This window comes from Brachycentrus maculatus, unplaced genomic scaffold (genome assembly GCF_059751285.1).
Source record: "Brachycentrus maculatus isolate JH-2025_06_01 unplaced genomic scaffold, ASM5975128v1 h1tg000388l, whole genome shotgun sequence".
Classification (NCBI taxonomy): domain Eukaryota; kingdom Metazoa; phylum Arthropoda; class Insecta; order Trichoptera; family Brachycentridae; genus Brachycentrus; species Brachycentrus maculatus.
The window spans coordinates 757,233-783,518 of record NW_028281137.1 but is presented as its reverse complement, the minus strand read 5'-3'; the positions used below and the strand labels follow the sequence as shown (position 1 = coordinate 783,518).

Genomic DNA, 26,286 nt, shown 5'->3' with positions numbered 1-26,286 from the left:
CAGCTTAAAAAATAAATTTCAATGTGTTAAAAACCATGTTTTTCCTTACAATTAGGTTTTTGTTAAATGATGACAACATTACTATAGTTTGTTTTCTTATCGTTTGGTGCGCTGTTGCAAATGTCAAATTTCCTAATATGGAACGCCTACAAACGGAGTAACTTCAGTTTCGTCTGAATGTATATATAAATTAGTCTGTGGTCTGAATGTGTTAAGCGGAAAACGATCGAGTGAAGTGGTAAAATTACACAAATTATGCATTTTGTGTAATCGGGTGTGAATTTGTGTGTTTCATTCGATGAATTATATTTAACTAGATCCACAATCTCAATAAACAAGGTAATTTTCTTACAACTTATTTCGTTAGTATTTGAGAAAGATAAATCTTTGTGACCATTTAAACTTCACAGGGGTGCAGTTTAATGTGGTTTAGGTTTAGAAATTTTATTTATTTATTGAGTTTTAATTGTTATCCCTGATTTAAGTGTTTTTACCATACCATTTGGTATAAATTGAATATAATGAACATGACACAGCGTCTAAAAATAACACATGCTATGGCGTTTATGCTTTCTGGTTAACTGATGACACACCTGTGTGTTTTATACGTTTTTTCTTCGTTTTAAATACGTAGAATCTTGTTTACTAATTTTATTTTACTCTCGATTAGTAATAAAGCATGTTCTTTATTTATTTGAATATGTTTTCGCCTTGTAAATTACAGCGTCTCGTGATGTTTTCTTACACTTGTTTCTTTTTCCTTATCTTCTAGCAATACCAATTTTAGCTTATTTTATAACCGTATTGCGGGCTTTGCATTTTCCATTAATAAAAACCTCCGTTGTATTATGGTTATATATAACACCTCATTAAAAAAAATACCTATTTATAATATGAATAAATTTAAATAAAGAGGTGTGAAAACTTTTTTTTAATACTGACGTTTCTCGGTGGAACTGGATTTTATAAAACAATAAAACCTCAACCAAATATCTCTTTCCACTTTTACTTCATTTGACCAACGACCGGGTTTTGTCTTCACCGGCATCGTCTCAAAAACTTAATTTGTATAAAATAAACAAGGCAGGAGTGGAGAACCATGATTTCATACAATAATTCTGATGAAAATAATTCAATTTAATGATTTCAATGGGCTATTAGAAAAAAAACTTTATTTATACACGATTTCGTCGAAACACGAAAATATAATTGCTTCAATATATTGATTATGAGGGTGGATGACTTTTTGATAGAAGTTTACTTTTTCATATTGTCTTTAAAACTTATTTATATTTTTCTTCAATTTGGCCTGCACTAGCGTTGCGCCTTTTCGCATTCCCGCGACTGTGAGGGTCACTACCCCGGAGTTGCAGCCTGGGGCGAATCTGGAATATGTCATTGTATATTGTACTTGCTGTACGTTGATTTCCGTTATCCAGTCCGACTGTTCAGGCTAACGGGACCCCATTTTTTTTAACTTTATTTAGCTCCTCGGTATTTATTGACCGTTTCCATGTCTTATTTAGGTTTTAAATGCTCATGATTTACTGTTTCAATCACTATGGAGAATGTGTATTGAGTAAACTATTAATTGTAATAATACGCTCTTTCTTAACTAGATATTAATAACACATAAGATCTTTAAAAAAAACAAGACTCAATTTGCGAACTACTAAAATAAAAATAACCATAAAATTCATAAATCAATTATATTACACATTGAAAACAAAGGCAGGAAAATTAATATACTACTAGAACAAGTGGAAATTAATAAATTTGTAAACGATCCTGATTTTAAATTAATAAATAAACAAACCAACCTAATATATTCACCGCTGTTAAAAATATTGAAATAGACTGTTATTTTACATTATTTCTCTTTATGTAAACGCTCACACGATGCGTTATTGATAAACAGCTATTTTTTCATTACATTTATATTTATGTAGATTCTTAAAATTAGTTAATAACAATACATTTGTTTTTATACAAGTCCTTGATAATATTCATGTATTGGAGTCAAATAATACTAACCTATTGTAATGTTACCAATATTATGTTCAGAACAATTGTCTAAAGCTAAAAAAAATATTGTCTCGCAATGCTATGTTAATAGATTCTTCCTTTATTATAAATTTCCCCGAAAATTAATACACGTACCTACATTCCCCATTACCTATTAAACACTGGCCTTACCCTTAACTGTTGGTTTCTCCCATAATTATTACTGTACATGTTTTACCTGATAAGACTTACTATTACTTAATTACCAGGATCTATATAGCTATAATATAAGGGCCCTCAATCTATTAATCTTCGCAGCACTTTGATAATGTCATAACAAGGCGAAATAACTGTCACTATTTTTTATGTGTTTTTAATACAATTTAGTCATCATCATCATCATCATCATCAGCCTGTGTCCGTCCACTGTTGAACGTAGGCCTCCCGCATGAGTCTCCATCTTCTTCGATCCTCCGCCTTTCGCATCCAGGTCACTCCCGCTATTCTTCTTATATCGTCAGTCCATCTTGTAGGGGGTCGGCCGATGCTTCGTTTGCCAGTTCTTGGGCGCCATTCCAATACTTTTCTTCCCCATCGACCGTCGTCTCTTCGACAGATATGTCCTGCCCATTGCCACTTGAGTGTGCCTATTCGTTGGGTAGCATCCACTACTTGAGTTCTTCTGCGTATTTCCTCGTTTCGGATTCTATCTTTTAGCGACACTCCGAGCATGGATCTCTCCATAGCACGCTGGGTGACTTTTATTTTATGAGTAAGACTTGCTGTTAGATTCCACGTCTCTGCGCCGTAAGTTAATACAGGGAGGATGCATTGGTTAAATGCCTTAGTTTTTAGACATTGCGGAATTTTCGCTTTAAAAATGTACTTTAGTTTTCCAAATGCTGCCCATCCCAGTTGTATGCGCCTGTCGATTTCTTTTGAGAAGTTATTTCGCCCAAGTTGTATTACTTGTAGTAATGACTCGTATGACTCATAATGACTTGTAGTAATAACTTGTATTAGTAGACTCTTAAAATTAGTGTTTGATTTTAATATTTGAAATATAATTAAAATGGAGTTCTACAAATTAAACGCCGAATCGATAAATAATAACTATTTATTCCGGCAAAACAAAATATAAAAAAAAAAGATATTTTTTTATTGCCTACCTTCATGATTTTCAAATATATTTAGATTATTGACATAAAAGACGATGTCTCAATGCTTAAACTGATATGTCAACGCGGGTGTCGTAATTTTACTAGCCAAATGAGCTGAAAAGACGCCTACTGACTTGCATATTTATGTATTTCTTGAATGGTACCTATGAAACGTACAGTTTTTCATGCATACCTCAGCTATGTTCCCATAATTTTCAGTTTCATTTCGGTTCATCTGTTTCCTAGAATATGTCTGCAAAATTACCGCAGTGCGTGATATAACCGACACTCTTATCATTATTTAGTTTCGTCTAAGATTTGCTTTTTGTCCTCAAGGTTGGTCGTAGGTGGACTCCGCCACTTCCTGTGCTGGGGTCACCACACACTACGTCCGTATGTAGTATTGGATATTGGACCTCAAGTCAAGAACTTAGAGTCACAACATATTTGGTTATGTTTTCCTCCGAAATATCCACAAAGAGCGAGATTATAGTTCTTGGAATTGTCATCACATTGGCTACCGTGTCTTCAGTGCCGGTCTGAAACTGTTTGGTATGTTATGCAAAGTGTTCATGGTGCCTCGTAAAGATCAAACTTTTATGCGATTTCATTTTAAGGATCCAAAATTTCGTCTGCGGGGGTGGGGATTTTCAGGGCTAACAAGAACTCAAAAACTTATCATCGGCGAGAGGGTGAAATATTTCTGAACAGAATTTATTACAAATGAAAGTTCATATATAAAGTAAAAGTTATCTTCACTCTAGTTAAAATGTTGACTAGAGTGAAGATAATGTAATCGATGTCCAAGACCCACGACATCACACCTTTTTGTCAATAATATTAAGCCGTGTATAACATTGCGAAGATGTTATTAATATACTTATATAAGTGATCTTGTTTATTTTATTTCATAATTAAGTTAAATTTATATACATAAGTACACATTATTAGATCAATTGCAACAATTAGAGTGTATGTAGTCTCTAATACATCTCTAGATGTATTCTAATACATACTAGTATGTTTGTATTTATATCGATTGACTTGATTGATTGAATGTGTCAAATAAACTCTTATTACAAATGTGACTACGATGAAATTATTAAAAGAGGAACACCGATCTTTCGGCCTTTAATGCCATTCTCCAAGTTTGTCATGCGATTTTTCTGTGTTTAAAAAGATGTTTTATTCGTGTAGTAAGTAAACAGTATGTTGGGTTCGACTGCATCCTACTTCTGTGACGGTCTCATCGCTTATTTTCATCCGTCCTGAATAATGTACAATTGGTTTGTGTCATTAGTAGTCACTTTTTATAACAATAAGTATATACGTATGTGGTATTAGCACATTGATAATATTGTTCCGTTTTTTTCAAATGATATTTTTTTAAATCAATCGTTTATACTAAGAGTGTAATGTAATAAAAATTAAAGTATATTATCGATTATTCTATTAATGTTCCTAAATTGGTGGCGCGTGCCTGTTTCGGCACCGCGAGAATGTAAATATGCTCTCGCTCTCGACAGTCGGCAGTCGGCCTTCAGGCTGAGAGAAGACCGCAGGCCGCAGACCAGTCACAAGTCAAGTGACATCGCTTCTCGCTGCTCGATGTCTGTATCGTCATACGAGATACGTTGATCCCATTTAACGCACCACATGTCTTCGTTTTACACTGCAACTGCATGTGTGCTTCCTCCCTCTTTCCGTTCGAGTGCACGCATACTCGAGCTATATTTACTTACGCCGATAAAGATAATCTCAGGAAATTCATATTGTAGAGGTAGCTTTTGTTGACTTTACGGGGCCTTTTAGACCTCTAATGCAGTACACATTTTTCTTTATTTACCGTTACTTTTACTATTATATCCCACAAAAATGCAATCGCAGGTTGCCATTGTAAATTGTGAGTCACCTTTTCAAATGAATGTAAACGTTTAATGGAACACGGATCCTTGGAATTCCTTTTGAGGCTGAATTGAAATTAATCACAACGTTTACCGCTCATTTTATATATGTCTTTTAACAATACTAATTTTAGCGCTTTATTACTTTATGCTACTATTGATATTAAGATATATACTGGATTGTAATGTAGATATAAAGTCCGTACTAAATGTACAAGAATATGTCGAGAACTTTTTTCGACCAAGACAAATGTTGAGTCAAACGTACGTTATACAATCGACAAGTTCCCGTTTGAGACTTCACCTCGCCCGCCCACGCGTGGCTCACCATCGTCACACGCTCACCATCACAAATCGCCCACCTCTGCCGGCCCTGTGGGCCCTAGGGCACCAAGTACTAGTAGTATACAGGTATTACGTTATATCCCACGCAATATCAAAACCTATGATACCACTGCGCCGGACGCAGTAAACAAATGGAGTAATCTGTGCTGAGAAAAGTACCTTCCAAATCACTTGCGTGCTATCTAGACCGCAAATGGAGACGATCAGTATTGCACCTCAGATGGCAGTTCAGGGTAACGTGTGGATATGCAGTCATTTTTATCTTGATTTTATTGGGAATCAAATCGCAGACTTTGCACATGATAGCTAAATATAACGATAATTTATAAAATATGAAAGTAGATGGAGAATTCAATATTTTATTTAAGAAACATTATAATATTTCCACTTCATTTGAATAGAATACGTATTTTACGATAAGGAGAGTACTAAAATTCATGTTTACTATGCGAATAAATTAGTACGTACTATGTTTTAAAATCAGCTAACAGAGATTTTGCTATGATTTTTTTTATGGTATGAGTACACACTGTAGTGCAGACTCATAATTTTTCTTATCGCCACCTTTTATTTTTTTCCACGGCAGTAATTAAAAAACGTCAACGTTTCCCGAATACAATATCTTAAACGGAAATCAAACATAAAGCCGCTTCGGAAGATACGAGTACTAGGAATGGAAAGTGTCGTATCTATTAATAGTTCTAGTTACTTCACGAAACAGCGCTTGATAACTGCGAAATCATAAACTTGATAATTCAGTATTAATATTGATTATTTTCCCTGTCATATTTTTCATTAGAATGTAATCTTTTTTTAATAATAATTTTAAAAAAAAGCATGTCAGTTATTATCACAACACTTATTATCCGAGGAAATGTTGTGGCAAAGATTATTTGTTGTGGTTTAAGTTTTATCGTCATTGATTGCATTAACCATCATTCCGATGAATCACCGTCTTCTTCTGTGTATTGAGTATAAACCGACCGTGATGAATGTATCACTCACGGTATGACCACACCGCCTTGCTAAAAGTTATGCTGTCATTTCCGTGCTAACAAAACGTATTTTTTGTGTTATTTTTTTCTTTTCAGGTATGTAACTTCGTAAAAAAAAGTATTTATTTATCTTATGTAAAAAATACTCTTTTCAGTGAACTACTCTTCATTAGTAGTAGTACTAGCACTAGCTTCGACCTATTTTATATTTTACATATTCAACGAGAAGTAATACGAAATCTAAAAAACCTGTGCCATTTCATGATTATACGTTTTTGGTAATACATAATACTTTCCGAATATGAACCATATATTGTATCTACCCTAACATGCACGCAACGCCAGTTCTCGCTAAATTTAGGTAATTTCCAAAACAAATCGATTGTTCGTGAAATCGCATATTGATAATTTCTAACTGTAATTTGAAAAAAATACTTTGTAGTGATAGAGGAGGAAGAATCATAACGGGACAGTCTATTTTGTTCCCTATCGATTTTCTCAGTTTCTTCGTCGCTCCCCTCGCGCTTGCCGGTCATCCGGTGCTCTTGTCCAACTACCAATTTGACCCATATTACTTTACTATATTTATTTGCTGCGCGTCGTAGGGAAATGCACTGCGCAAACTTAGCGCCCTTATAGGCGCCTAGAGCTGGCGAAGTTAACCGGCTCCTCTGTTTATTTATTTTACTTTTAAAATAATAAATTATAGCTATTTCCCGTTAAAATTGTTACTGAAAATAAAATAAAACGTAAATAAAAACAGTATTAACATTTTCTCTCGCTATGTGCATACATATTTAGGCATAATTAATAAAATAGTAGCAATTTGACATACGTCTAGTGTATTTAAAATTGAATTAAAACCTATTTTTAGCGAATTTTTTATTAAATTTAGTTCTCGAACTCCATCCCTGGGAGGGTTTCGCTGTACATTGAACTTTTAAGGGTCGCTGAAAATATAAATATGCGATCAAAAATATTATTTTACATCGATACAAATATCAGGAAATGGATTAATAATATTTATGTATAATTTTAGGTTATCTATAATAGGTAATATTTAGGTGTGCAGAAATGTCTTCAATTATTTATTTTTAAATACTGTTATTTTAAGTACTGTCATATTCGTTATTTATTTTTAATTTTCGTGTATTTGGTGTTGGGTTTCAATATTTTCTGAGAAGTGATTACGTCGAAAACACGAATGGCGTCATTTTTGTCCTAATCTTGACTAAACTTTGTCAACTTTTTATTGTTCCGGATGAAATAATAATAATAATGGAGTGGAGTAAATAGGGCCAGTGTAGCTCTAATTTCACTGCTGGGTAATCAAAAAAAAGAAAATAGGGTCGCCTATAAAATATACATATTTGTTTTGATAATGTATGTACCCCTTTTATTAACAACTGTAAAAAAGCAATATTATATAAAGTTTTAATATAAATATATATTATATATATGTATATACATATATATATATGTGTGTATATTTATATTCTTCTCCGTCTTATTCCTCATTGCTGAGGGTTGTGACCCTTGCAGAAGCAATATTTGTATATGAATAATAATAATAATAATAAACAGTTGAAAATGATTTTGCAGATGAAGATATGGGCGTATATGGCGTTGTGCGTCGCGTTGGCGGCGAGCGCGGCGCTGGCGCAGCAAGCGGAGAAGCTCACGGCGCAGAACCCGTGCGTGGCCAAGAGCTCGTGCCACGAGTGCATCCAGACCAAGTCCTGCGCCTGGTGCTACCAGCCCGACTTCGGGGAGCGCCCGCGCTGCTACCAGCCCAGCATGACCTCGCAGTCCGGGGACTGCCAGGAGCAGTACAGCTACAACCCCAACAACATCGCCGCCATGGAAGAGAACAGGGAGCTCTCCAAAGGTACCTTCCCATCTCTCTCTCTCTCTGCAGATACTTCCAAATCATCATTCCCAAGTCCGCTGAGGAATTATTTATATTGACATCTCGACATACATGAAGAAGAATATGAACATAGGCTGGTTTAGGTGATCACTTTATACGCATGTAAAATTCACAATTTTACCCATGATTAACAACCATACTACTCAAATTTAGGAAGTTGCATATATTCTCTAATTCTTACAACTTCTTACTTTTCTCATACCATTCATTAAAACCAAATGCAGACATAGTAAATCTGTGTGTAATTTTTTTCATTATGCACTTAAAACATTTAAAATACTGATAGTTGAAAATTAATTTTGGACACTCCAAGGTTAATAAGAACTTTAACCCCGGAGTTCATAGAAAAGTTAATAGGAATTAATTAACTCGGAAGAAGAAGAGAATAGCAGCTATGGCTAGGGCACTCAGGGTTGCATACCTGTAAAGAGTACATAGTACGAGACTATTTTGTGTAATTCAATTTTAAACGCCTCGCTTAATGAGTGTAACATTCCCTCTCAGGCGGAATGAGCATGAGTGCGAGTGGCAGCGCAAGCGGCAGCGCCAGCGGCAGCGCTAGCGGGGCCTCCTGGGGATCCGCCTCGGGCTCCGAGAGCGGCTCCGCCCACGGAGAGGTCGTGCAGATCAGCCCCCAGAAGGTCAACCTGCAGCTGAGGATAAGTAAGAAACTTGACTTATTTAACACACTGAGGACGGGAAAGGTATCTACCCATTCTACCCATTCTACCCATTCTACCCATTCTACCCATTCGGTCGATTGATGCTTAAGCACGTGAAGGGTATTTTTATTTTTGCCGGCCTCATTTCAAAGGCAGAAAAGAAGGAATTATTTAATGTTTTTATATAAATATTATGTACCAATCTCTTGTTGTGATTTAAACCATATGTACACAATTATCAAATCCCGTCGCCAGCGGTCCGCAGGCATAAAAAACACCCATCCGAAATGTGTTAAGTTCTTCCAGGATTAGAGATCAAATAACATTGAAACGAAGATCGGGGTCACCATGCTTGCTCTCATGCAGGTTATTCAAAATTCAAACATTAGAAAGGATTTGTCACTTCTAAATCTAAATGTTGTCTGTGCTTATTAAAATTGCATCCATATCCAGTAATGAATAAAGAAGAGTCATTGCTTCCACAAGGGTCACAACCCTCATTATGAGGACTAAGAGTACTTTGGTAACAATTATTAAATAAAATGTTTGACTAGGCAATTTTATCTTTTTACATACGGAGCCTACTCCACAACCGAAACCCGAGTTCTTTGGACGTCCGACTGCTCTACCCGAGCGTTAGGCGGTTATTTTTTCCTGTGGTGTAATTATACTATATTTGTTGATATGATTAACTTTAAAAAAAAATTAGCATTTCAATTAGTAATAGAATGGATTTGTGAGAATAAAAATGGATAGTTTTTTTATTGATGGATGCGTATTGTTTCCAGATGAAGTGCACAAGCTGAACGTGTGGTACGCGCAGGCGGAGGACTACCCGGTGGACCTGTACTACCTCATGGACCTCAGCAAGTCCATGGAGGACGACAAGGAGAAACTGTCGGCACTCGGCGACCTGCTCTCCGACTCCATGCGCAACATCACTTCCAATTTCCGGCTCGGCTTCGGCTCCTTCGTGGACAAGGTGGTCATGCCCTACGTCTCCACCGTCCCCAAGAAGTGAGTGCACAGCCTCCCAGCTGGGAGAGAAACACCTTCCTCTATAGGCTGTTCAGAGTACAAGAGATCAAATTTTTCCTAAAATATTAATCAAAAAATATTTGACGATTCCGTCAATATGTACTGACCTATTACTGAACCATAATAATAAAAAAAAACATAATAAAAATAATTAGTTCCAACTTGAAACATACGAGAGTAGCTAGAGATACACATGTTTGTAAATCCCCTATTGTTTACATCTCAAGGGCGAGTGTTAGCCTTTATTATTGACCAGCTTGTATTAATGCGTTGCAAGACACAGTTGACAGTTGTTAACACAACAAAACAACTGTGTTTTGCTGTTAGTAGATTTTTGCAGAATCTTTCATTGAAATTTTGTTATTTTAATTTGTTCATTTTGGACTATATTTATATAGAAGTTTGAAAAATTCCGATTGAAGTGATCCCGGTAAATCTTGAAATGCTGTTGTATAATGTAAAGTAATAAAAATATAATATCTCTTCTGAGCCCTCTATACATATTCTCTTGGAGTAGTTAGGACAGAGTTTATTTGATGAATAATGATATTCCTATTCTCATCGGAACTGAAGAAATTTAATTTACTCGCTTAGAGCTACAGGAATATTAAAGCACTTTCAAGCTATTGTCGATTTCATTACATAGATATTTATTTGTGTAGATACTTTATTTTTTTACATACATATCCATGATAATTTATAGAGCAAATATTTTTCTATGTACTACATTATGTCGCTCATTTGGTGCAACAATGGCGTAATTACACTTTTAGAAATATTACAGGAGATGCCCATTCAGACGCCAACAGAAATGGCGCCATTTTACTCAATTCTACAATGACACTCGCACCATCTTGCAGCATTTTACAAAATCAATTCTGTCAATGTTTCTCCCGATGTAAATAGTCTTTCCGCAGATTTTGACAAATTTAACTTGTTTTTATAAAAAAAAGTGTAATTACGTCATTGTTGCACCAAATGAAAAGTGAGCTTGATAATATCAAATAATATTAAAAACGAGTGATGAGGTGTTATGAACTTCATGAAGTGAAGTTCAAGCGAAAGCTAAACCCAATTTGAGGTGTATAATTGTATACATTTAAATTGTTGCGAGGTAAACAGCATTTACTTGATTGATGTCTTGGCTGATTTCTCACCACGGAGACAATGTTTAGGTTACAGATGCCGTGTGACGGGTGCGAGGCTCCCTACGGGTACAGGAACCACATGCCCCTCAGTACAAATACTAACCAGTTCTCTGTAAGTGCCCCCCCTCCAGTCACAGCAGATCCCCTTCCCGTTCCCCGCCCCGCTTGTTGTCCCCCGCTCCCCCCGAGGTTGCAGATGTCGTGGTGTTTGGGTATCTCTTCTCTAGTGTCTACATATAGCTCTCTCTATGGATTATCTTTTGACAGTTCCTGTTATTCCTGTTTGTAGTTGTGTATTTTGAATTTCAGCATTTCTTTGGGATTCTTCTTTTCTCTTCTGAATGTGTCTACGTTTTCTCCAAATTTGAACAAAAAATATCTTTTAAACTTACTGCAATCTCCGATATATTTTTAATATTTATTTTTTGTTAGAATTTGAGGAAAATAAATTACACATATAGATTAGTATCTATGTATAGTTATTTATAAAATTGCTCGAAAGCGCATGGTCTCAGATTGTTAAATTTATTTTGAAATGTATTTGCCGTACTCAATGCAGATGGGGCTTCAAAATCATTCTTCAAAATGGGGTTATATGTCGATCATTGTATTTTATGTTACCTGAAAATGTTACAGTATATTTTATACGTATGATTAAATCGGCTGTCCAAACTTAAAACACAGTAAGGGACATTTTTTTGAAGAACGTTTTTTTTGCATTTTTGGACTAAGTAGAATCTACATCGAAATGTAGTTCCACTGAAAAATCAAAGTGCCAATAGAAAAATGTGGGTTAACCTGTTAACCGGGCGGGACGCATAAATATGTCAAACGTAAACAATATCTGGTACGGATAGGACATATGAATACGTCCTTGAAATATATGTTTATTTAAATATATGGACGTATATTTTTCAAACAACAAAGGTATTAGTCATCCATACATGTCTCGACATGAATTTAAGACACGGAGTGAATCAGTATTCGCGCCCGTTACAAGTTGCGTAATTGGACAGCGGACCGCCCGGTTAACAGGTTAAGTAATTTCTTCTATTTTACAAACAATTTCAATCATGAAATATACAATAGAATTTGTATTGTGGTGTGCTGTGTCTAAGGGTAAGTGCAGGTTGTTGGTATGTTCTCGATCAATTCTCCAAGTTACAAATCTAGCCAGACCTATGTAGGTCTGCACTAAGTGAACCTATGTAGGTTCACTTAGTGCAGATGCCCAGGCACTTGCTTACAAGGGAGAGGAGAATAATATGATAGTATTGACTACCTAACTACCCATCACGCCGCTTCCCCGCCTTTCCCTTTCTTTAATTTGAAATGGATAGTTGAAAAAGTAAAATAATTTACATTGAAAACGAAGATTCACGACTCGGCATCGGCGCGACGATTTAAGTTGGAAACCCTGTTTTGAGGAATGATGGTCACGTTGAGTAAGAATGGGTGGGTAGACGTTTGGTTGGTAATGTGGCGGTGTGTTTAGCTTACTGGAGCCGTGCACGGGATGCGCCGCTCCGTACGGATACATGAACGTAATGTCTCTCAGCACCGACACGTACCAGTTCGCCGTAAGTCTCTTGTTATTGCCTAACAATGCCTGCTGTATCTGTTTATGCTTACTAAACGCATGGGCTCGCTCGGGTGAGGGAAAATGCATTTGTATTCCGCAACATTTACTTACTTTGTGCTCAATTTGTCAAATCGTTCAAGTATATGCAATAGAATAATGTCATTGATCTGGAACAATTTGAATTTTTACATAGTTTTGTAAAATACGTAAACATTTGAAATCGTTCAAGTATATGCAATAGAATAATGTCATTGATCTGGAACAATTTGAATTTTTACATAGTTTTGTAAAATACGTAAACATTTGAATATTTTAAAATAAATTATAATTCCAAAAAATATTGCATCGGAACAATATTTTTTTAAAATTATAAACTTTTTTACATCACCATAATGAAATTCAATTTATAAGCATATTAGTAAAAATTTTAACAGAACAAGTACCTCTCTCAAAGAACAAGACTGCTCGTGTAAAGAGAGGGAAAATCGCTTACACTGTGTGCATAATTACTTACATATTTAAGTAAATTTATTTTGGTCCTTTCAATTTTGAATTTCTGAGCCTTTATTGTACAATATATATTTATGATTGTAAAGTGTTACATGGTGATTTCATATCAAGTCTGGACAAAAAATCTTTGCACCTTTGTAAAATTTTATTTAAAAATATAAAAGCATGACCCTAGTTCGCCAACAAAGTTCGAAATTATTAGAAACATGAAAAATTCTCAATTGAATACGATTTCTCAACTACGGTTCATACATATTTGCATGTCAGTGTTTCTGCTGAAGAGTAGTGGTTTGATAACTTATTTGTACAGGTCATAAATGAAATATATGCTTCTACGGGCACCGTATGGAATATGTCTCTTTGTTGTCACAGATCAGTGTTGCCATGCCCATGCCTTATTTTGAAATCAAACTCTTACATAATTAAAATCAGTTTTTTATAAAAAATGGCAACACATGCGCCGACAAGAACTCTAAAAATATATTTTTCGAGTTACATATACAAATGTAAATTATAAATAAATTCCAATTGAATTGTTGGGACATTATCAAACACATTAGGTGTTTGATAATGTCCTAAGAAGACAAAACGTGTCACGTATTAACATATACATAAATAAATGTAGAATTCACTCCAACAAACCGTGTTTTATTTTGGATATATTACCCAACAATTCAATATGGAATTCTACTAACTGTCTGCAGTTACAATAAATAAATTTCAATTCACAATACAAAATTTTTTTTAAATAGGCTTGTGTAGCACATGTTGGTTAAATATATATTTTCTATATTTTTGGCACAAATATGCTCTGCTTTCCTTTATGACAAAAAAATAATTGAAACGCTTCACAAATGAAACAATTTTCAAACTTTCCACACAATACGGCAGTGCTATATATTTCACTCATGAATTCTATGGATAATATTGTATCATTGTAATGTTGCTTTACACCTCTTTATGCATCCTGTTTCCTGATATATATGTATGTATGTATAATATATAAGAAATTCCATATAATCCCCACAAACCAACCTACTGCTGAAACTGCACATTATATTATTACATTAATTTTAATTCAGTGACACTATTGTTAAAAGGTTTTTTGTTTTAACCTTGGATCACTAAACTTTAAAATTGCTATCCAAGTATATTTTTAGCCCGTAAATCAAATGCTTAAAATGATATTGAAATGGCCCTATGCAGATTATGCTATCGTAGGTGATATTACAAACACACACATATACCGAGGCGCTGTTTTGTATACTCACATAAACTTAAGGAGAGAGGCGTCCTCTTAAGTTTTTTTTTATCATCCGTATAAAAGCATTGCATTGGTTTTAGAATTGTGTTCTGTTAAACTCTAATGGAGTTAGCTCTGCCCTCCTGTTTTTCAAAAATTTAATTCGCTAGAGCTCCACGTACTGGATATTAGTTTATATGTATTCTAATTTTTAAGATTTTCGCTCCATTTTTTCATCAACCTCGACCCTAACTAAAATATTAATTAGGGTCGTATAGTAATTACCCGACTCTTATCTGTACAATGTTTTTTGGCTTCTCGAGCTATATCAAAAGTAAGCAAACAGAGAGGTTAAACGTGGGCAGTAATGAGTTAAATATGTTTAGTGGTCTAAGGTTATATTAAGTTCTCAATAGCAATATTAAAAATTAAACTTTAATTTGAAATAATTTGAAAATATATTTTTCACAATAACAGTCCAGTTAATATCGGTAACAAACATTAATATAACATAACTAGAAGCAAATATAGCAATCTCCAAACAATGTTTTTTTTTCAATATATATTCTTAAAAAAAAACATGTGCGTGGAGACACGTCTGGCCCCACGCGCGGCTGATTGCTTTCTGAATTAGATGTTTGCGAGTTCCCCGTTAATAACTGTTTGGAAATTACCATATGCTTTTAATATATGTCGGGTTGTGATCCCGTGGTTACTGTCGCGGACTCTTAAATCAGAGTTTCTCGGTTTGAACCCACTCTACCACAATTTGATACCTATTTCTAATAATGAGCCACTTAGGCTCACAGAAATAGTATGAAATTGAAATATTTGTATAAAAAATAAAAACACAAATATTTCTCTTTTAACAAAAAAAAATATATATTACAAAAAAATTAAGTATTAGAATTTTTAAAAGTGGTAATATTTTTTTTTTTTAAATGAAGTATAGTGACAATTCATACAAATAAACATTTTGTCCCCAAACGTGAACAATATGAAGAATGTTTATATTGGTATTGATTTGTGCGCCAGGGTGAAGTGCGTAACGCGGCAGTGTCGGGTAACTTGGATGCCCCGGAGGGCGGGTTCGATGCCATCATGCAGGCCGTGGTGTGTCGCGGGGAGATCGGCTGGAGAGAGAAGGCGCGTCGACTCCTCGTCTTCTCCACGGACGCTGGCTTCCACTACGCTGGTGATGGCAAGGTCAGACTAATGTTTCTAAAATTCTTTATTTTTTCTAAAACTTATCTTCAAGGATATAAAAAAAAATACGTTGGTTTAAATTTGATCATTTATTTAAATTATGTCAACTCAAAATGTCTAAGGATGGATAACATTCTTAAACACTGATTTCCCATAAAATTATATACATATGTAATTTTTCCTTCTTTCAAATTAATACATACAACCCTAGCCATTACTGCTATTCTTCTTACTATTTTATTTTCTTATAACATTCCCTGATTTTCACATTAAGTTTTGTTTTTTTCCAGTTGGGAGGCATTGTGAAACCCAATGATGGCAGATGTCACTTGGATTCTGAGGGAATGTACACTCATTCTTCTCTACAGGACTACCCCAGTATATCCCAAGTCAACCTGAAGGTGAGAACCTATCTAAATCTGACAAATTTGTTACCTCTACTGTACAAAAGAATTACTCGTACATTTGTATTATCCTACATTTTTAGGTGAAGGAAAATGCTATCAACGTGATATTTGCAGTGACGGCCGAACAGATCTCAGTTTATGAGAGACTTCGCGAACACATCGAGGGATCTTCGGCCGGAACTCTCTCGGCCGACTCTAGCAATGTTGTTGATCTGGTCAAGGAACAATATGATGTGAGATTACACATTTATATTACATGTTTAATCAATTTAATTGAGTTTGTTTTACTCCTGTACACATCTCTAAGTCTACCATAGTTACTACAGTAGAATCGCGATATAACGAAATCCAAGGGACCAAAAAATATTAATTCGTAATAACGAATTCCCACATATAACGAATTTTTAAAAAAATCATACTTAGTATGTATATGTTGCACGCCGTTGCAAAAAATGTTGCGCGGCTTTTCAAAAAGATCGCAAGTTCTGCAAACAAAGGAGGAAGGGGGCCATAGGGAACTGAATACCTACATATTTTCACTTGTTTTCTTAACCTTACGGTGATAAAAGTGCCGCGGGAATCGATGATACTCGTATGTATTTTGTACACAATATGAGAATGTGATTTTAAAACCGGGAAAACGTAAATATTCCTAGTTGCTTTTACTGGCCATATTTAAAGTAAAGAAATATAACAATTTTGTAATGTTGGGTCTGGTAAATATGTATCTGAAAATGAAAATAATAACATCAAATATAATAATAATAATATCACAAGTAGCCGCCAAAGCCGAGAACGAGAACGGCTTGCGCGCTACTGACGGCCAGTGTTGTCAGACGTCAAAGAGTAGTTTTCGATATTGAGATTGTGAAATTACGAGACGGCGAAAAAAATTTTTTTTCCAAAATTTACGCGATGAATTTTTTTTCGCCGTCGCTAAAAATGTCCTAAAATCCGTTAAAATTCCGTTATACTCCTTCAAATTCCGTTTGATCTCTTTATTCCTTTAAAATCCGTATAAAACGGACAAATTCGTATTTGTCCAAATTTGTCCGTCATATTTAATATTCCTAGTTGCTTTTATTGGCCATATTTAAAGTTGAAATAAAACAATTTTGTAATGTTGGGTCTAGTAAATGTTATTCATAATGTCATTCATTTGCAGCGACGGAAATAAATAATTTGTAAAAAATCGGGAATCAAATCCTAACATAAAATCGTAAAAATACACAAACGTTTCTGTGTTTGCGCGTGTGGCGTGCTTTGTAAGTATGCGTGCATGTCGTACGTCGTAACACGTTACTCCGCTAGTCCAATAGTGTGCAGATTGTCTTACCGACACTACGCCCCACTTAGGGCGCTTGTCCACTACCCGAAATTCCGTGTAATTTTACTGTCCGGCACGTCAGTTTGTTTTTTAAAATGACGATTGGCTTGGATTGGCTTGTGCTTTTGTCCATCTTTCTTCGGATCGGAGCTCTTGATCGATGCGTGAACACGTTGCGCGTAAATTCGATCGTAAAATCGTCGTTTTAAAACGCAAACTGACGTGCCGGACGGACGGTAAAATTATTCCGTGTAGTGGACAAATGCCCTTACGATGTAGATAAAAGACGGATGCAATTTGAGGATTATTATTGTCAACAGAATCATTTCATTGAGATAAAAAGATGGATTGTAATTTGAGAATTATTATTGTCTACCATTGAGATAAGCAGGTGGACTGATCATGGGAGAGAATATACTTGAGAATTTTTATGGCCTACAGAAATAATTTCATTGAAATAAGAAGAGAGATTATAACTACGTCGCCTACTTTCAAAATCCGCCAGATCCATATAAGTCGATTTTACAAAAAAAAATCCAAATTCTCCGGATAACATTTATGTTTCAAAGATTTGTCTATCTTTATATAAAATATTATAAAATAGAGAATTTTCCCATTTTTTTGGAAAGTTTTTCAGTACTCAAAAAAAAACACGAGACACAAATCGATAATGACGTCATCTTAACTTTTGACCTATCTCCGCTCTCTGATTGACCGATATGGGTCAGAAGGCAAGTTTCATGAATATATCGGAATTTGAAATACAACGTTGTTTTTAAGTATTTTTTAGCGGGGTTTTCAAGTTTTTAAAATTTTTGAACAATAAAACCCACAACTGGCATTCCGATAGAGTATTTATTTTAAAATCTTATAAAACTGGATCTAGCGGATTTTGAAAGTAGGCGACACAACTAAAGAATTATTATTGCTAAAGTAAATCATTTCACTGACTCATTGACTCTCATTACTAATTACTCAAGCTGATGGGATATTGTATTGAATTACTTTTAAAAATCGCCATAAAACCATCCGCATATGGTGCGGCGGCGCAGCTTTGAAATATTTTTATCTTATCATTTTTTTATTTCGGCGCGGCGCCGCGGCGGCGCGGCTTTGAAATATTTTCATCATAACATTTTTTATTTGTTATAAATTTACTTAAATGTATTGGCATTTTTTCGTACGGGACAAAAGTGATTTTGTTATACATAATAACGGGATTTCGTTATATAAATGCATTTTTGTATGAAAAATTAGTTTTAGGGAATAAATTTGGTTTTTTTTTTCGATATACGTCATTTTTCGATATATCGCGATTACTTATATCGCGATTCTACTGTATATACATACAGTAAGATCACACTTCATACTGTTTCAGCAGCGCGGTAGTATTAAAATTCTCGAAAATCGCTTACAATATTAGTACTTCCCAAAATTGTGCACAAATTTGTTGGTTCGATACTCGCATTCAGTCTCGTGGCACATAGCGTTATTTCCTTAAGCATTGAAACTTTATTACCACTTTATATATGTATACTACATACTTTAGTACCATTAATATGGGTCATAACCTGCTAATGTCAGGTCATACTGACATTTTTTTGTCTATAGTTGAGTATGTTGCATGTCTCAGAACAGGAGATATATATACCCTAATTAGATAGCCAAACTTATTCTTTATTGATGTTTCGCAGAAGTGAAGCGATTTTAGGGGAAGGGATGTGGATAAGCACAGGTCTTTTATAGGGGTAACGACCCTTCATTGGCAAGTCACCACTTTACAACTTTTGTAACATTCAACATTCTGCCTTTGAAATTTCTTAGCCTCTGTGAGATAACAATAATCAATCTCGATAAATTCCCAGGAGGATAAATATAGTATGAAGAATCTTAAAAGATTCAAACATTCTCTATTTATTATCAATCATAGTCTTTGTATTTGTTTGATTATATGGTATCTTTGGTAAATTAGAGCGTCCGCCCAATCGACTCAAATGTCCCGAATTTAATGTGTTCCAATTAAAAGGAATCTACTCTAATAAGACTTTATTGTCCTTTATTGATTTTGCTTTTTGTAATTCGTTTTCAGAAAATCTCTTCATCGGTGGAAATGAAAGACAACTCGACGAGTGCCGTGAGAGTCACCTACTACTCCTCTTGCTTGGGGAGCGGACCACCGGAAGCCACCAACAAGTGTGACGGGTTGAAGGTCCGCAACACTATTTCAATTATTTAAGCCCTTTTTTATCTGAAAGTTGATTTAGAGTTTTTGAGTAAGAAATCGTTTTTATTTTGGTGACAGGTGGGCGATGTTGTGAAGTTTACGGCGGAGATAATGGTGACATCGTGTCCCACGGACCCTCGAGAGTGGCAGCAGGTGTTCCAGATCTACCCGGTGGGCATCAACGAGAGTCTCGTGATCGATCTGCAGATGCTGTGCGACTGTCCCTGTGAGCGCCCCGGACATCCCGTGAGTGCATCACATCATTACAATAACTCGGGGATACCTACTAGGGACGGTTCAAATAACTGAATAAAGTGTTCTTTGATCTCTTGAAATAGTAGTTTCTCTCTTTCTTAAACTTAATTGTATTACCTAAATAATCATGCCACTTTAATTGGTTCAGCAATTCATTCATTTTTTTATCATAGCAAAATATTTATTTATTTCGTATATATATATTTACTGTAAAAAAAACTCTATGACCCTGATTTTCAGTTTTTACTGTTATTTATCAACATCAACGGTACAATAAATTGTATCCCTAGGCAATAATTTTTTTAAAAGTATTTAGTTGTCACTTTAACGAAACAGTTACACGATTCTATTTAACAGTTGTGCAATTTAAAATTGTTATCTCTGAAGAAAAAAAATTTGGAGAGCGTAATATGCAATATTTACAAATACTTTCAAATTTTTTGGTTGTATAATAGTAAAAAAATATCCATTCAAATTTAGAATATTATTATTGCGTAAAATTTACTGAATCAATTCATGAAAAGAAAATATGTATGTATAAGGTTTAGAAGACAAAATTACCACTTTCACTTATTTTCAATCAATAATTTAGTAATTTTTGGCTTTACGACACTCTACATGAGACATATTCTATCTCCCCCCAGAGCTTCGAACTCTTCTCCCCTCACTGCAGCGGGCACGGCAAGTGGGCGTGCGGCGTGTGCGAGTGCGAGCCGTTGCACTTCGGGCGCGTGTGCGAGTGCTCGGCGCAGGATGTGCACGGCGGCGCGGCGCCCGGCTCCTCCAGCTGCCGGCCCGACAACTCTTCCGTCGTGGACTGCTCCGGGCGCGGGAACTGCGTCTGCGGCCAGTGCGAGTGCGAGCGGAGGGCCAGCCCCGACGAGGTGAGATTGGCGAGAGAGCCGAATGAGCGATTGTACGCGATGTAAGCTGGTAATAACGATGCGTCTCCTCGTGTGTTCAGCGCATCTCGGGCAAGTTCTGCGAGTGCGACAACTTCTCGTGCGACCGCCACAACGGGCTGCTGTGCTCGGGGGAGGAGCGCGGACAGTGCGTGTGCGGGGAGTGCCTGTGCCAGGAGGGCTGGACGGGCATCGCCTGCGACTGCCGCGCCTCCAACGACACTTGCATCCCTCCGGGTGAGTTCTGCACCACTATCACCTATCACTAGTCTACTCGGTGAGCTCTTTGTGGAAACAGCCGTGACGTAGCGCCACTTTTGCAACATACTATTTTAAGCAGTCATTTCTTATGGAGCAGTAATAAAAATATGCTTGTTGTCGTTATCCATGTTTTGTTGTCGTTGAAGTGTATTTATGTAAAATAAAAAAATATAACTTTTTTCTAATGGAACTCTGTAGACAGGCACGTTTGCAGCTTTATCAGCATTATTTTAAATGCAAAAATTTTTAAAACAGCAAATTTGGAATCATTTTAAATTTTTTAAAAGGTTTTTTTATTTATTTGAAAATTAACTCGCACTAAGGTATTAATTATTAAAAATATTTAAACTGCTTTTGGCTGGCAATGGTTAATATAAACAAATAAGTAATGGGCTGAGATGTAATGGAATGAGAGTCGGGCCACTAATCTGAGGAATTTCAGGAGGAGGCGAGGTGTGCGGGGGCCACGGGGAGTGCGTTTGCGGACAGTGCGTGTGTGGCATGGGAGAGGAAGGTCGCTACTCGGGCAGATTCTGTGACAAGTGTCCTGTGAGTATTCTTTTTACATTTCTTGGAAAGCGTTAATTCGTATCAATTTTAGTATCTAACTGACAATAAAATAATTCCAATTAAAATAACCGTAACTCCATTTACGGTTACATTGCCAACGAATGGTTGCGCAGTTCTATTTGGCCAAGTGGCTTAGTTGGATTGTTTTCTTGCAGACTTGTCCCGGCCGCTGTGAGGAATTCAAGGAGTGCGTTCAATGCCAGATGTACAAGACGGGGCCGCTGTCAGAAGAGGAATGCGCCGCTAACTGCACCTTTGTGCCCATCGGAGTGCAAGTGGTCGAAGGTGACTGCCCTACTTTGTTACAAAACTATTCATATTTTGTATTTGTGACAACGGCTACTTCGCTTTATAAGGACTTGTTTAAACTCAATAAAGTAACACCCTGGAATGGTATCTGAAACACCCAACTGATCAACTTGCCTTTGGGTAATTTACAATCAATATAACACTGTTTCAATATGATGCGGTGCCTTGTGCAGCTTTGGGTGTGGATGAGGGTTAGAAAAAGAAAAATCGGTATATTTTTATCAATAATATAATATAATTTTTTAGTAAATGCGACTCAATTTCAAATGAAATATCAACCCAGAATCGCTATTTTCGTATCCGTGTAGTTCTACACGTTAAATTGTTCAATTTAATTTGCTGGTTTTGTGGCTTTGCTGGCATTTTGCTTACAGAAGCCTCGGGTGACAGTTTGGGTCACTAAATCTGTACACTTGATACAACAAAACGGTAAGGTATACTCATTGTTACATTTGACTGTCCGCAGTGAATGAAGAAAAAGACGAGAACCTGTGCGCGTATTTCGACGAGGATGACTGCCGGTTTGCGTATGTGTACGCGTACGACGAGAACGACCGCGTGGTGATCCGCGCGCAGCAGGAGCGCGAGTGTCCTCCGCAGGTGTACATGCTCGGCATCGTGCTGGCCGTCATCGCCGCCATCGTGCTCATCGGCATGGCGCTGCTGCTGCTCTGGAAGATGGTCACCTCCATCCACGACCGCCGCGAGTTTGCACGCTTCGAGAAGGAGCGCATGATGGCCAAATGGGACACGGTGAGCTCCTTTACCGACTCGCAATTATCGTTCCAGCGACCTCGACCGACTCGTACAATTCTCGAGGTCGCCACTGCCGCCATTTTTTAAACAAATTTGATTTTAAAACTATATGACATTTACAATATTTGAAGTGTGTCCAAATTTTGGCTAATAAAAGCTGGGTTTGCTCTGCTTAGGAGGTAACTATATTAATTAAACCTTGGAAATACATACTGCTAGGGACTGACCGAAGCCATTTTGTCGTAACGTAACTCGTTACGATGCGAGCATTCGTATAGTCAGTACAGTGAGCCGAGCTGCTCGCCGCTCGTTCCGAATGCTCCATCCCAAGTCGGATGCAATTTTAGATCAATACCAGGGTTGCCAATCTGTGGGAAATTCCCCAAACTGCGGAGAATGTTTTTTTTCTTCATCTGGAGTAAGCTGTAATTTATTAAAATCACAGAATCAAGAACCGACAATTTAACTACGAATGCAAAGTTGCAAAGATTCATACAGATTTTAAGTTATTGATTCTATACAAATTTAATACAGATTTCTAGACTGTAATTCAGATATTTCGGTTTAGCACATGGCAACACTGAGCACAAGGCCACAAGCGAGCAGTTGTGTTAGTTTGTCTCTGGTTGTGTTCTAAACGAGCACTGATCGCGATCAGTCAGCAATGCCGTAACGTCGTAACGTAACATGCTCACCGCGAGCAATGTTAAGACAAAATTCTGCGCTCAGTCTCCACCATAAGACATCTTCATCTATGTTGACAAATTCATAGCCTTTGTGAACAAAATTTTTGACACACTTAACATATTGTGAATACTGATCTAAATAATAAGTAATTAAAATGTAACTTTATAACATATAACTTAATTATAATGTCTACCGGTTTCGAAGCTAACCGCTTCTTTATCAAGACTGATTAATACTGATTAAGTATACCAAACTGAAATATAAGAAACCGGTAGACATTATAATTAAGTTATAATAAAATATTTATAGTGATTTTAAAACAAAGTTACATTTTAATTATAAAATGGAAAATATAATATAAAATATAAATAATAAGAAATTGAAAATTATGTTTTCAGACATTTCTTAGTATGTGAATTTTTTTTTTTTAAATCATGTGGATTCATAAAGGTCACTTATATCACATAAGATCGATCACAGGTGTCACCTATTTCATGAAAACTTAGGGTGTTGTCACTTACTGCCATTATGAATATACGAAATTTGAGTAATACGGTTGGAAATCAATGGTAGAATAGTGAATGTTCAACAGTATATAAACTTAAACCAGCCAATGACAAGTTATGAGCCTCATAAATATCCAGATTTTCAAATGCTCATCTGAATAGATTCATCAATTAAGATAAGTTTGTTAGTAAGTTTTATCTTATAGTCTAACCTCAAGGGACTCGTCCGCATGTCCATAGTCCGAGCTAGTATAAGTACGGGTATGCATTCTAGAGCACTAGGGTGCTGCCAATACTACTACTATTTGCTTTTTCCTGCGTACTATGGCTTCTCCATTTAGTTTCCCATATATGTAGTAGAGTATTGTCCTTCATCAGAGTGCATGACTGATCATCTTGCTTTCGTATAAGTATCAATTGTTAGCTCTATGCAGTACCCTATGCACAAGTAGGGTATAGAGAAGGTGATATTTTAATGATTCGTATCCAAATGTTTCTTTCGGTTATTATATCCATACTCGTACAGGGCAAACCGATAGATTCTTAATGCACTCGCAACACCTATAATTTTACTTGTCATTATGTAACCGACACATTTAAACTATTTAGCTACCACTTACTACTACATACTATGGGAGCTTCCTTATTTGGATTATAATTTAGTGTTCCTTCCCTTCACAATAAAGAATTTGTAAAAACTGTTTGTCATTCTTTTTTGTATACTTATTTAAAATAATTTTGTATTCCAGGGAGAGAATCCGATTTACAAACAAGCCACATCCACATTCAAGAATCCCACATATGCTGGAAAATAATGGTCTCGACATACATACTATTATGTAATAGGACTGGTGAAGTGTTGGACTTCTCATCTTAGACTGTTTCCATTGTGATGCCAATACTCTGCATTATTACAAATATTTTTTATACAAATTTAATTGAAGCTAAACACTATGGAAAAGGGAGTGCCTTAAATTTGGTATAAATAAAATAACAGAGCTTCCGACATGTTCACATTACACTTAAAGCTGATTATTTTACAGATCATTTATTTTCTGTGCCAAATATTTACCGGAATTCGGCAGATCCTGGGAACTCGAGATATCTCGATGACTTGATATTTACACACATAATAAGTGATCCAAAACAGACCTGCAGATTATTTCCTTATTTGAAGTGAAAACCTTTTATGTATTTCGTTTGATGTATGAGATGATTTTCTTCTATTAATCTAGGAGCGTTAGTATGTGTGTAAATTTTTAATTTAAATAAAGTGATAGATTGATGACTTAAGGAACAAGAAATCCCTCATGTCCAATATCTTCTGTACAGAGATCATTGGATGCCTTTACTTCTCGTAATAATCTGTCGCATAGTTATGTCGAGTATGCCATACTTGCGCTACATACGTAGTGTAGTATTAAAATTAACTTAATATTATCATGGCATTTAGAATAAATCTTAGGTTAATATTAATGTAGCGTTAACTGAGACTTAATTTATTTGCTTTGTATTTAAAGCATACCAAATAATAAGTGAATGTTTAAAATTATGTGTTGTGTATTGTATTTTATAGTTTATTTTAATAATCTACATTTGTTAATGAAGTGTATGCGCAAAATTGATTGTAACGCAATGAATGTAATTTGATATGGCAGCAATACAGAATATGTATCTCAAATTATATTTAATATATGTATTGTTTCCGTTTGAATAAAACTTACTGACTACGAATGCTACAGAAACTACTCTCTCGTAACAATATGATACACATTATCAGGCAATGTAACTACAAATTAGATGTAGAAACATTTTGTCTTGCGAGTACTGTGCCATTTAAAGTAAGTGACTTTTGAACAATATTTGACCACATATTTGGAAATACGGCCCGTTTTATGCGTTGTGAAATTATTTATACAATATTGACATTATATACAACAGAATTTTTATTTTATTTTTTTATACTGAGCAATATTTTATAAAACAAACTTTTATTTAAGTTAATATTAAATAGGTACTGACTTTGCTTAACGTATATTAACGTAAAATAGCCACATTTCATGCAAATATTGTGTAGATGTGATGTGCCTTATAGCTTCTAGTAGCTTTCCTTGTGCCATTATAATGTTATAATGTGAGACATCTTGTGTTACGCAAAATGGAGGCCTTATCAACCATTCGTGCCTTTAACAAATTTGTACATATTTATGGATAAAATGCTATTTTAACATTTATAATGATGTCTTACAAATTGAAATTAATATTGATTGCTTAACTTTAATTGACTTCTTGGATCTGAATTAACAAGACTAGTGTTGCTTTGTAATGTCACCAGAATAAAAACATAAAACCAAA

At 35.6% G+C, this 26,286-nt stretch overlaps 1 protein-coding gene across 4 annotated transcripts; it reads left to right on the top strand.

Annotated features, from left to right (window-relative positions):
• Positions 1-165: 165 nt before the first annotated feature.
• mys (position-specific antigen beta subunit myospheroid) lies at positions 166-26,286 on the top strand. 4 transcript variants are annotated; one of them, XM_088270622.1, is made up of 16 exons: positions 166-339; positions 8,011-8,296; positions 8,843-9,001; positions 9,789-10,017; positions 12,682-12,766; positions 15,557-15,727; positions 16,018-16,128; positions 16,215-16,367; positions 19,551-19,670; positions 19,764-19,931; positions 20,585-20,824; positions 20,905-21,079; positions 21,546-21,652; positions 21,829-21,958; positions 22,449-22,735; positions 24,681-26,286. In XM_088270622.1, the coding sequence occupies exons 2-16, from the start codon at positions 8,011-8,013 to the stop codon at positions 24,744-24,746; spliced, it is 2,487 nt and encodes an 828-aa protein (XP_088126748.1). In that variant the 5' UTR covers positions 166-339; the 3' UTR covers positions 24,747-26,286. The 4 variants fall into 4 exon arrangements, with proteins under 4 accessions (XP_088126748.1, XP_088126749.1, XP_088126746.1 ...); XM_088270623.1 differs by lacking the exon at positions 12,682-12,766 and adding an exon at positions 11,214-11,298; XM_088270620.1 differs by having other exon boundaries at positions 7,993-8,296.

What these genes read in the sequence shown, in the direction of transcription:
- mys (XM_088270620.1), top strand. Translation starts at nt 7,999, where the DNA reads ATGATTTTGCAGATGAAGATATGGGCGTATATGGCGTTGTGCGTCGCG. An exon ending in CAACCTGCAGCTGAGGATAA is followed by an intron (nt 9,002 to 9,788) that starts GTAAGAAACTTG and finishes TATTGTTTCCAG; the next exon opens with ATGAAGTGCACAAGCTGAAC. An exon ending in GATTCTGTGACAAGTGTCCT is followed by an intron (nt 21,653 to 21,828) that starts GTGAGTATTCTT and finishes GTTTTCTTGCAG; the next exon opens with ACTTGTCCCGGCCGCTGTGA.